General features: G+C 45.8%; 1 protein-coding gene across 1 annotated transcript in view; it reads left to right on the forward strand.

Annotated features, from left to right (window-relative positions):
- Positions 1-3,313: 3,313 nt before the first annotated feature.
- LOC106972037 (glucosaminyl (N-acetyl) transferase 2 (I blood group)) overlaps positions 3,314-12,797 on the forward strand; it is a 38,061-nt gene continuing 28,577 nt past the window's right edge. The window contains 2 exon segments of the mRNA XM_015068946.3: positions 3,314-11,531; positions 11,534-11,869. Coding sequence (XP_014924432.2) covers positions 10,946-11,531; positions 11,534-11,869 — 922 coding nt within the window. The 5' untranslated portion in view covers positions 3,314-10,945.

The following is a 12,797-nucleotide window of genomic DNA, read 5'->3' on the forward strand; positions in this document are numbered from 1 at the left end:
AATTGTATGTGTTCTTTATATATTTTGGATATTAACTCTTATCAGATATATCATTTGCAAATATCTCCTCCCATTCAATATGTTGTCTTTTGTTTTGTTGGTTTCCTGCACCATACAAAAGCTTTTCATTTTGGTGCAGTTCTAATAGTGTAATTTTGTTTTTGTTTCCCTTGTTTAAGGGGGCATAACTAGAATTGATGTTTCTACAGCTGACGTCAAAGAAATTACTGCCTATGTTTCATTCTAGGAATGCTACTGTTTCAGGTCTAACATGTAGGCATTTAATCCATTTTGAATTTATTTTTGTATATGGTGTAAGAAAGTTGTCCAGCTTCATTCTCTTACACGTAACTGTCCAGTTTTCCCAACACCACTTGTTGAAGAGGCTGTCTTTTCCGCATTGTACATTATTGCCTCCTTTGTCGTGAATTAACCGACCATATGAGGGTGGGTTTATTTCTGGACTCTCTGCTCTGGTCCATTGATCTGTGTGTCTACTTTTGTGCCAGTACCTGCTGTCTTGATTACTACAGATTTGTAGTATATCTTGAAATCTGGAATTGTGATACCTTCAGCACTGTTCTTCCTAAATGGAAATAGTTTTTAATATGCTCCTCAGCCTGCTGCCCAGTCAGTTGCAAATCATCACCCCTTCCACCTCCACCCCCATCACATACACATACACACACACACACACACACACACACACACACACACCCTAGATTACTTTGCCGTGTCCTGAGGGATCCGTTTCAGACAGCATTTTCTAGCCATGTTCAGTCCTTCTGGGACATTTCTGACATTTCCTTTCTACTCCTGGTCAATAGCAATGGTACTGTTCTCTGTCCTTGTGTTTCCAAAGCATCTTGCTCACCTTGGGAATACTTCACAGTGCCAACCTTATTTGGGGAGCAGTGCTGGCCCTAGCCAGACTGTGCTTCAATCCGAGGTCGACCATCCCTGATCTTACCAAACTGGTGCCTTACTCCACACCATAGAAGTAAAAAAGAGCAGCCCAACAGCAGAAGCCCCTGCTTTAAAGGACGTATCTGGGTTTTCATAAGGCTACTTATTTGATGAAATTAACTCAGCTGTTGGTGAACAACCTTAGAAAGTTATATCCAGGGGCACCTGGGTGGCTCAGTCAGTTGAGCGTCTGAACTCTTGATTTCAACTCAGGTCATGATCTCACGGTTCGTGAGTTTGAGCCTGTGGTGAGCTTGGAGCTGGGAGCGTGGAGCCTGCTTGCGATTCTCTCTCTCTCCCTCTCTCTCCACCCCTCCCCTGCTCTCTCTTTCTCTCTCTCTCTCTCAAAATAAATAAACTTAAAAAAAAATTTTAAGGAAAAAAGAAAGTTACGTCCAAAGCAGTAAATGTATTAGTCACTTTCTGAACTAACCTTGTGTTAATGTGGTTTCTCATTGCCACAGCTGCTTACAAGCCCATCTTTTGAAATCTCATCTCCTGACCTGCAGAGTATATCGTATTCTTTCTTGAGCTGCTTTTGGTCAAAGCCATGAGCATCAGAAGGTTTTCCCCAAAGTATATTTACCCCGTATCCACGTCAGTGCCATGTTTTCTGAGAATAGGTGGATGATATTCCTTCCCCATAATCTTTCTTTTCAAGCCAGGTTTAAAAGATCAGAACTTAACTGTGAACATATTGAAGGCTGATGCTACCATTTTTTTTTTTTTTTTTTACTAAGGAAACCGAAGATATTCAGATCATCCTAATGTAATTAGCCTCCCGCCATCATTAGTCTCTTCTCTTGAGCCATCCCCTTCCTTAGCCCCACTCCTCACAGGATTCCTCCTTCATGAAAATCTGGGATTCTGTCCTCAATTCAAATCAGAGCTCCTTGGGGGTCTACAGAAGGAAAGCCCTCCTGCCCGGGACCCCAAACACTCTTCTATGTCCCACGTGAAAACTGCCCAGTTTAGACCCTGAAGTCCTGGTGGGGTGTTCAGTGGGGGGGCGGGGGGGCGAGGGGCCTCCCGGAAAGGCTGCTTACCCTTCCCCCCATGTGGTTTCTCCTCTCCAAGGACTTTGGTCTGTCTGAGCCAAGCGCCCTCCACCCCACCTCCAAGTCTTCTTGGATTTTATCCCTGGTCAGTTATCCTGCCACATTTTGGACTTTCCCCTGCACTTTAAGTGAATTTAAACAAAACTCCCCAGTGCAGTTTTCCTGTAAAAACAGCATCCTCTTTATTCTGGGAAGAATCTAGAATAATCACAGCATTTAGAGCTGAAAGAAGCCTGAGGGAGCATCTAGTTCCAATTTGCGCTAAGCTTGTACAAATCTGGAAATTGAGAGTCGGAGAGATCAAATGGCTGGTTGACTCTGCTGCTGTTAAATGAGTTAACGTTTCCTGGCTTTACTGGCCATTTCTTACACATGTTAAAATAAGTGCTTCCATTCATAAGACCTTCATACTTTTCTATTCGTCTCCCCTTAACAGAAAGAAGACCTCTCGAGTCACATGTGATGTGGAGCGGAGGGGACTTCAGACACAGTCAACACTGTGATAGCTGCTATCTTCCTTTTAGGTTCTCCCTGCATTATATAGGTTGTTCCTAAGACATTCTCCTACCCCCTAGGGAACATCTGTGTAGTTAGAATAATGTATGTGGGTTCTTTTCAGCTCACTGTAAAGCTGTCCAACAAACGCTGATCATTTGGTCCCCACGCCTTAGTGATTTGGGATAGGTAAAGAAGGGCTATATGGGTTTTACGCACTACAGTTTGCAGACTTTTGATGACCTGCATCTCTGCTCTGCATTCCCTCTACTCCCTCCACCCAGATCAATGGTTTAAACATTTCTTTTCCTTCCACACTCATCCAGTTATTGAATACTCTTTTTTTTTTTATTTTGCTTAACATTTTTATTTGTTTTTGAGATGAGAGAGACAGAGCGTGAATGGGGGAGGGGAAGAGAGAGAGGGAGACACAGAATCTGAAGCAGGCTCCAGGCTCTGAGCGGTCAGCACAGGGCCCAACGTGGGGCTCGAACTCACGAACTGTGAGATCATGACCTGAGCCGAAGTTGGACGCTCAACCAACTGAGCCACCCAGGCGCCCCGAATACTCTTTTGTCAACTATCTTGCAGCTGTGAGTGGGTAGGACAGCTGGTGTCTAGGGTGATTAATTCATCCTGGTATGCCCAGGACTTTCCTAGTTTTAGCACTGGTAATCCCACATCCCGAGAAATCCCTCAGTCCTGGGCAAACTGGGACAGATGGTCACCCTAAGTGCTGCCCCAACACATTCCTGCTTGCTTCCCAATGCCCAGGTCATCTTGGGATCAAGAATTAGTGCCTTAGATATTTGTGTTCCACAGAACAGCACTGATCAGTAAATTGGAAAACTGTTATCATCAAAAGCACTCAGTTCTGCAGATTCCAAAACACTGAAGACACATCGAAAGGTAGTGATTGAAACTACACTATCATTCACGAGGGCCCTAACCGAAGCAGACTGGGGCCATACCTCCTCTATTTATAAGAAATTTTCCTTTTCTTTCCTTTTTTCCTTTTCTTTCTTTCTTTCTTTCTTTCTTTTCTTTCTTTTTTTTTTTGAGGAGAAAGGATAGAGTTTAAGGAAATCATTTCAAAGGATAAATTGATAAACATAAAATCTGAATCGAAAACCACTTTAACCAGTGGGAGAATCAAATACAAAGATCTTCTTCAGTTACGCGCAAACACAGGACATATCCTGGAGACAAATTTGTTTGGCTTTAACGTCTAGGAAAGAAGAAATGTCTGCTTCTTTGGGATTGATCCAAGCCCTCTGCCCTAATACACTGTCTAAGCTCAAGTTAATGACAGGTTCTGTGGGAAAGAAGCTAGTAGGAGAGTGGATTAAATAAACTGAACTCAAGTCAAGAATTTAATAGGGCTATTAAAAGTAGAAGTTGGAGGAAGCCACACCCTATTTCTATTTTAAAACTGTTTTGTTTCCACTTATTTGAAAATGTTCAAAAGATAAAGAGTATCTTCAAGATACAGATCTCCCGCAGCTGCTGAATGGTAAAACACTGGGTATTTCTTAGTAGAAATACCAACCCGTTGCAACATCAGTTCAACTTTCAAAAATATGTAGGTGGAGGAGTTTGGAGGCAGTTGGTACGAGAAGGGTAGCAGAAGCATACCCCAGATTTGGACAGACCTTGAACTTGCAAATTCACTTCATGAATCTGCCATCTTTTTTCTCAAAGGAGACATTTGGAAACCGACACGTTGCATAGAAAGACAACCGTCACTATTCTGTTCCTTGAAGTTGAGCAGAATATAACCAAAGATAACATTTTTGTTTGTGTTTCTTGTCTGGTTTTCGCTTTTGTTTTTGTTTGGGCAATTGACCCCGGAAGGGAAAGAGCTTTGCTACCCCAAGAAGGCCTCTAGGGAAGTAGAAAAGGGAGTGCGACCCCAGAAGAGTGAGGTAAGCTAGGGTGACCGTATGTGGAAGATTAGGAGAAGATTCGGAAGAAGTCTTCATAGCCAGATTGACTTTCCACCACTTAGAAAGACTATTCCTTTTTAACAATTGGGAAACTAAGGGACAGTGATCCCCAAAGACTTTTCCAAGGTCATGTAGGAGGCAGCAGAGCTTTGTTTAAACCCTGCTCCAGGGGCACCTGGGTGGCTCTGTCCATTAAGTGTCGCACTCTTGACTTGGGCTCAGGTCATAATCTCATGGTTTGTGAGTTTAAGCCCCACATCGGGCTCTACGCTGACAGCGTGGAGCCTGCTTGGGATTCTCTCTCTCTCTCTCTCTCTCTCTCTCTCTCTCTCCCCCTCTCCCTCACTGGTGCACGTGCTCTCTCTCTCTCTCAAAATAAATAATGTTAAAAAACAATAAAATAAAGTCTTAAAAAATATATAACGCTGCTCCAAAGCCTTGGTCTTCCCCCACTATGCTGTGTATTTGTCTCTGTGGTAACCTTTTTGTGGGGTGACCCAGCAGGCTGGCTCTCTGAAGAGGTAACAATTTGGAAATGGTTTGGAAATACAGGCTGAAGAAGCCTGAAGTGTAGTTGCCCCACTTTGGGGCGGGGGCACAGAGCAGAAGAGGCCAATGCCACCCATGATAACAGTGACCTTGAGGGCTCCCACCTATCCTTTGGGATCTTTCAGGCGGCAGAATGACCCCTCAAACACAGTTGTTCTGCTTCACTGTTTAGTATCTAGGAAGTAGACAGGGCAGGTATGTTCCTGGGTGAGCCAAGTTTGGCAACAGAGAGATGCCTTAAGACTTGTTGAGTAATTCTTACATGCAAGGCATTGTTCTAAGCTCTTTTTATATCCTGAACCTATTTAAATCTCCTTAAAGCCCCATAAAGTCAGCCCTCTTAATACCTCCATTTTATAGAAGAAGGAAGGAAACTGAGGCATACAGTCCAGTGCTGTGCACTATAACCCAGATGATGGATGTAAAGGGTCTTCAGGCAGGTGTAATTGGCCCCATTTCACATTTCTTTGTCTGGAAAGATACAGAATCTATAGGTGATTGCAAAGATTCCAGTATTGCAAAATATAGGCCTGGAGGAACCCGATTGCAGTCTAGAACAGGGATCGCCAAATGACATACAGCCCATGGGCTAAGTCTCACCCGTTTCTGTACTCTCCACAAGCTGAGAATGACTTTACATTTTTAAATGGTTGGAAAAAACCAAACGAAGACTATTTAGTGACATGGATGTTATATGAACTTGAGATATCGGTGTCCACAAATAAAGACTTCACAGGACACAGGCACATATTATGGCTACTTTCGAGCTGCGGTAGCAGACGTGAGTGGTTATTACATCAGAAACCAAATGTCTCACAAACCTAAAATATTTACTATGGGGCCCTTTATAGAAAAAAAAGTGCTGACGTAGAATCATGTGGTCAACATAATTGCCTAATACTTTCAGGGAAAAATTTTTGTCGTAATTGTGATTGCTAAATAATTAAAAGCCTCCCCTTTTGTGCAGAAACTGGTTACTTAAAAAGAAATTCTGAATAAACATCCTTCACAAATGACTTTTTAAATAGAATGTGCAGCAGGTGTGCATAAGATAGATAAATACATTTATATATCTTCTCACTAAATGTTAGCGCTCTGCTTGTTTTCAGAGACGGTCTGCTTGGCCCAATGTTTGCAATAATCTTTATGATTGTCAAACCCTTTCATAGACATTAACTTATTTGATGATTTACAAGTGCTGGGGGTACTGATCGGCAGTAATAAAATGGTCCCTGAGCTGAACGGATGGCAGCCATCCTTTAACTGAATGGTCTTGCAAGTGCTCTGCTTCTGGATTTTTTCTTGAACCTACTCACCCGCAGCCCATCACCTTGCTGACAACAGGGTGCCTGGGTGTCCCCGTGCTACATCCCTCTGTTAATTTGTGACTTTTTAAAACAATATTTATTTATTTTTGAGAGAGAGAGAGCACATGAGTGAGGAAGGGGCAGAGAGAGAGGGAGACAGAGAATCCCAAGCAGGCTCTGCACTCTGAGCACAGAGCCTGATGCCAGGCTGGAACTCATGAACCATAAGATCATGACCTGGGCTGAAACCAAGAGGTGGACGCTTAACTGACTGAGTCAGACAGGTCCTCTTGAATTTGTGACTTTTTAGCTGCTTAGGTCTGAGTAACTTTGTTATGACTATGCAACTATACTAAGAGCTCATGGCCTAAGACCGGAGAGGGGTTCAACGCACATGAACAGGACCTCTGATGCTTAAAACAAAGATGATAAATTTGCATCTTGAAGGCTCCATGCAGCCTTCAGGGTGCATGTACATGCATGCACTTGTGTTTTAAAAATTTCTTAAGTACTTGGTCACATTCAAAGAGTCTGGGAATTTTTTTTTAAGGGTAAAATTCAGATTTCTCACTTCTGAAAATATTTGAAGAGTGGGGCGCCGGGGTGGCTCAGTCAGTTAAGCATCTGACTTCAGCTCAGGTCATGATCTCACGGTTCATGGATTCTAGCCCTGCGTCGGGCTCTGTGCTGATGTCTCAGAGCCTGGAGCCTGCTTCAGATTCTGTGTCTCTCTCTCTCTCTGCCCCTCCCCCACGCATGCTCCTTTTCTGTCGCTCAATAATAAACATTAAAAAAAATTACAGGCCCCGTGGCCAGCGTGGCATTATTGGCCAGCGTTGAGAGGGAGCTGCTTGCTTCAGGTGGGACATAGGCTCTTCGCTGCGGTCCCCACCCTCCCTCTGTGTCCATGACACCTCGCCCAAATGTGAGCTGCCACTTGTGAACTTACCAGCCCTGTCTTTCCCTTCCTCCTCCAGCTTCACCTACTATCTTCATTTCTCTTCCCCGACACATTCACGTGTGTGAATCCAGCCCACAAATTTGTGATCGTTGGTTGCTGGGAGATCCTTTCTTGTTTATTTTCTGTGTCTCCTGCGTAGCCAAAGCATTTGGGGTTGCCAGACTGACACAGCATGGTATACATTTGGCGGAAATGAGGGGACCCGTCACAAAGCGTTGTCGTGAGCCAGCAGCAATAATTAGGCTGAGAGGAGTGATCTGTGGTAGAGAGGTATGAGCACTTGGAAAGGAGTCAGGCCCGGATTCCAAGCCTGCCCCTGCCGAGAACCAAACCAGCCTCCACGTTTGCCCCTCATGGCTCAGCTGGGGCAGACACATGGCTCCTAAGTTACTAAGAACCCAGTGACTGTAAGGGAGAAAAGATCCCGCCGTGTTCTCAGAAACCTTTAGGTAGCCTCGCCTCGTGTGTTCGTGCAGAGCTGAGCTGATGATGTGTTGTTAGCTGCCTCCTGTGCTATCTCCTCGTTTGTGATGTTAAAGATTATCCTGGGGTACGGAGCGGCAGGGGAAGGTCATACAAAATGCCCGCTTGATGACAGTTTGCAGTAGGTTAAGCCAACTGCAGTGACCAGAGCAGAAATAATGTACTGGTTGGAAGTCACAGCTTAGCCCGCCCCAATTATTTGCTAGAAGAAAATGCCTGTTCAGTTGCCACAGATACCAAGCAAAACAAACCTACCCGCTGGGCTAACTGCTTAGCAGGGCATCATCTCGCAATCTCACGTTGTTCACCTAAACCATTGTACATAAGGCAGGACAGACCAGAGAGGCATCTCCCGGGTCGTGCCGTTTGGAGCTGTAAATCACATCGCGCCTCTCTCGCAGCCCCGCTTGCAATCTGCGTTGAATAAATCCTGATGAAAGATTTGTTGAGTTTGCTTTGTATTGGCATTCCATTGGGGCTCTACTGTAGGGTCAAGGCTCAAGGCAAAAAGAGGGGAAAACCACCCTGAACCTACAATGAGAGCCCAGAATTCCCTCCCCCCCCCCCCCAGCCCTCCCCTACTCCTGCTCTCCACGAAAGTTCTGCCAAGGATGTATTTTACAGAAAAGGGCGTGGCTCTACTAAGAGTGAAGGGAAGTGAAGGCATCCACATGGGCTATTCAATTCTTCCCTTCCTATAGCATATTTCTATTTTGTGTCTGGGGCGAAGGGGGAGAGTGATGGGGAAGGATAAGAGTGGAATTTAACCTCCCCTGTTTCAGTAGAAATAAAGCAACCCACTGGAAAGCCTTAAGAGGGTAAAAATTTCTCTTTGCCATTACTAAGAACAGAAGTCAAAATATCAGTTCATTAACAAGGTCAGGAGATGTTGGATATTTTTCTAAAGAGAAACAATAACAATAGCTGGTAATGCTTATTGAACATGTGTGGTCATAAACATAAACCCTGAACAAGAGTCATCTCTCTTTTTTTTCTTAATTTTTTTAATGTTTATTTATTTCTGAGACAGAGAGAGACAGAGCATGAGTGGGGGAGGGGCAGAGAGAGAGGGAGACACAGAATCAGAAGCAGGCTCCAGGCTCCGAGCTGTCAGCACAGAGCCCGACACGGGGCTTGAACTCATGGACCGTGAGATCATGACCTGAGCCGAAGTCGGTCGGTTGCAGGTCCGACTGAGCCATCCAGGTGCCCCCAGAGTCATCTCTTTTTATGTTCTTCCCAGCCATGTGAAACGGAAACCACTGTGACTGTCCATCTCACAGATGAAGAAGCTGGGGCTCAGAGAGGTTCAGTAACTTTACCCTGGTCTCACAGCTGGTCAGCGACCAGCAGGGATTTGAGGCTCAAATGGAGTGGCTCCAGCATCTGGACTAGGGAGCTGCAGAGTGAAGCTTTCTGGCTTCTCTCCAGCTGAATGACTTGGGAAAAGAATGTTCTTCTTGGCCTCGGTTTTCTCATCTGTAAAATAAAGGGTTGTATTAATTAGATATATTTAAGGTCCCCGCCAACTCTTCGGGTCTGTGTCCAAATCCGTATCCATCACATCCGTGACACTGTTGTCATTCATTAGCTCAGCCCATTACAGTAAGCTGGGGAGTCGGGGGGGGGGGGGGGAAAGGGAGAGGGGTGGGACAGGAAGGGGGCAAGGAGATCGCTGCATTATACACCAAACACTTTCCTAACAGAGGCAGCTGATCCTGCCCAGACAGGTGGGACGGGAGATGGGCGCAGGCATTTTTAGCATACCACTGTGACTGTCACAATGGATTTTGTAGTTGGACCAGTCCCTTTTCCCCAGTAGCGTCCTTGCCGCCCTCATAGGTCTACAGGGCACTCCACAGTTGCTGAGTGCTCCAGGCACCTGGCACAGGTGAGCTGTGACAACCCCTGTGTAATGTGACCGGACCTGCTGGGCTTCTCTTTCTTCCTGCCTCCCTTGAATTACACTGAGTGATACTTCCAGGAATTTTGCAGCAGCCCCAAAGCCTTTGTTCTTTCTTCAGAATAAGGAAGTGGGAGAGGTGGCTTGGTGGGAAGGAGACTTCTTTGAGTTCTGTGAAATGAACTCAAATCTGAAGCTGTCAGACTTTTCAAAAGACCCAGTGGCTAGTCACTCCACATTTCGTAGATAAATACCGTGTTGACAGCTCAAGTTATCTGAAGCTCTGTGTGAAAGGGGAACCAACTTTTCTCTCTGGGAACAAGGACTCTCACGTTTCCGTCTGGTGTGCAAACTAACGTGTGTTTGTTTCATTTACGATTTGTGTCATCCACACGGACCCTTCAATGTTACAAGTCAGTCACCGCTAGGTTCCTTCTGCCATACCCCAAGAGGGTGATGCTTTTTTCCCTCTTCCCATAGCCTCCACAGACTCGGTGGTATATAACACCATGGGAAACTGGCTGATTTAATCCGGGGAACACGTACCTCACCAGTCTTTTTTCTTTTTCTTTTTTTCTTTCTTTTTCTTTCCTTTTTTTTTGCAGCTGATAATCTGCTGAACACGTGTTACAAGTGCATTTTTTTCTTATCTGTGTCTGCATGCCCAGAGGTAGAAACAACACTGACAAGCAAAAAGAGGGGCAGAGAAGCAAATAAACCCGAGGGGCAGAGGTCCTCAACCTTGTGGTTTCCCCGGGGCGGCTAGCAGGTCGCGGGGCTCCCTGGGGGGCAAAGTGGGAGCATTTACTCTGCCAGGCGAGGGGGGGGGAGCCTGGGAAGAGAAGGGAGATGGTATCGGAATAGATTGGATGGGAGGGGGGCGGGGTGAAGCCGGGGAGACTCAGCCCCGGCGAAAAGGACCCGTCCTTCCAATGCAATGCAGTAGGTAATTTGCAAGGATCCGCCACTCGCATTCCGTATGCAAATGAGGAGGGCCTCTGGGCGGGGCGGAGCGCGGCCGGGATTCAGCACCGAGGGTCGGAAGAGCACGCCGAGCCCGGGGAGCATCGCTTCTTCTCCGGCCGGCGCCCCGGAGGAGGGACGCCGCGCTCCGGGAGACAGTAGATGAGGCTTGAAGCGCTCACGCCCCGTTGCGAAGCTGTCGAAATCCCAGACTGCGAAGAGCCGTCAGTTCAGCCTCTTCGCGCCCGAGGTTTCAGGGGCCGGTCATTGCTCCATCCCTGGAGAGAGATCCCTTCCCCGAGGAAGTGAAAATAATGAACTTTTGGAGGTATTGCTGTTTTGCTTTCATCCTGCTCTGTGTGGTTATTTTGGTGATCCTTTATAGTAGCCAGTTAAACGTGCCAAAGAGTTTCGGGAAGGTGAACGGTTCCAGTCCGAGGTATTCTCCAGTGCAAGCCTGTGATGACGCCTTAGGAGCTAAGTCAGCCTTTCTGTGGGGGAAGACCTTACCATCCCCTTTGGGAAGCGTCCCTTGTAAGGACTACCTGATCCAGAATCACTACATCACAAGCCCCCTGTCGGAAGAAGAAGTCGCTTTCCCTTTGGCTTATGTCATGGTCATCCATAAGGACTTTGACACTTTTGAAAGGCTCTTCAGGGCTATCTATATGCCCCAGAACGTCTACTGTGTTCATGTGGATGAGAAAGCCCCGGCTGAGTTTAAGGCATCTGTATGGCGGTTACTGAGTTGCTTCCAAAACGCTTTTGTCGCGTCAAAGATAGAACCTGTGGTCTACGCAGGCATTTCCAGGCTCCAGGCTGACCTGAATTGCCTAAAAGACCTTGCGGCCTCCAAGGTCCCATGGAGGTACGCCATCAACACGTGTGGGCAAGATTTCCCCTGAAAACCAACAAGGAGATAGTCCGGTATCTGAAAGGATTTAAAGGGAAAAACATTACCCCGGGGGTACTGCCTCCGGATCACGCAATTAAACGGACTAAGTATGTCCACCAGGAGCACATAGGCAAGGATGGCTCTTTTGTGAAAAATACTCATATTTTGAAAACCTCGCCTCCACATCAGCTGACCATCTACTTTGGCACCGCCTATGTGGCCCTTACGAGAGAGTTTGTCAACTTTGTCTTCCATGACAAAAGGGCCATTGATCTACTACACTGGTCAAAAGATACTTACAGCCCCGACGAACATTTCTGGGTGACACTTAACAGGATTCCAGGTAGGTGCCGGTTGCCGTTCCAACGTTTTCTTATTCATAGATTGAGTCCACTAACATGGAACGCTCCTAAGAGAACAGACCCATTTGAAATTATTTGGGAAAAAATGTTAGCCCTTAGAAAACTCTTAGTCTGGTTGCTTTTTTAGTGACAGTTTAGTGTCACCTCTGTCGTCTTGTAACTATGTGCAATATGGTGATCTAAGAAGTATGGGAGGTCTGGTCTGTTTTGATCATGTATCACATAGTAACCGACTTGTAGCTCAGTGTTTTGTTGTTGCTTTTGTTTTAACTGAGGTGTAATCGACATGTGCTAGCTCAGTCTTGTGAATGAATGCTTTTCATGCTTTTCTGGATAAGCACAGCTACAATGTGATGGAATTGATTTTTCATAAGCAGTCTAGAATGTATGAGTTCTAATAGGTAGTGTTTCTTTCAGAGCATGTTACGGGGTGTTAACACTGATCCTCAAAGTCAATGCTCCAAGTCGATGGGGCTGTTTTTAGACTCTTAGAATCTTTGGATGTTGATAAATGATCTCTTCAGTGAAATGTCTCTGGTCTGAGATCTGATCAAGTGCCCAGGTCTCGACCGACTGGGTTCAACACGAGCGGTCTGGTACGGTGTTGCCCAGAAGAACTGGGTAAAATGAGTTGGAATGGACAGAGTTGATCAACAGCTGGGGTCGATCCAAAGTAAATTCTCAATTTCGAAGCCACAGATTATTAGAAATTCCAGTTTGCGGCCGCTTGGCTTTATATACTGTTAAGTCTTTTCCATTGTTTATGATAATCTGGAAAGGGGCCCAAGGGGTGCCAGGCGACCGAAGGCAGAAAACAGAACGCAATTCCCTCTTTGATTCAGGACTGAGTATCTTTTCAAAGTTCTGTTCTCCGTATGCTGCCCGAGAACACCTGTGTGGCCTGCACCA

This window comes from Acinonyx jubatus, chromosome B2 (assembly GCF_027475565.1).
Source record: "Acinonyx jubatus isolate Ajub_Pintada_27869175 chromosome B2, VMU_Ajub_asm_v1.0, whole genome shotgun sequence".
Lineage (NCBI taxonomy): Eukaryota > Metazoa > Chordata > Mammalia > Carnivora > Felidae > Acinonyx > Acinonyx jubatus.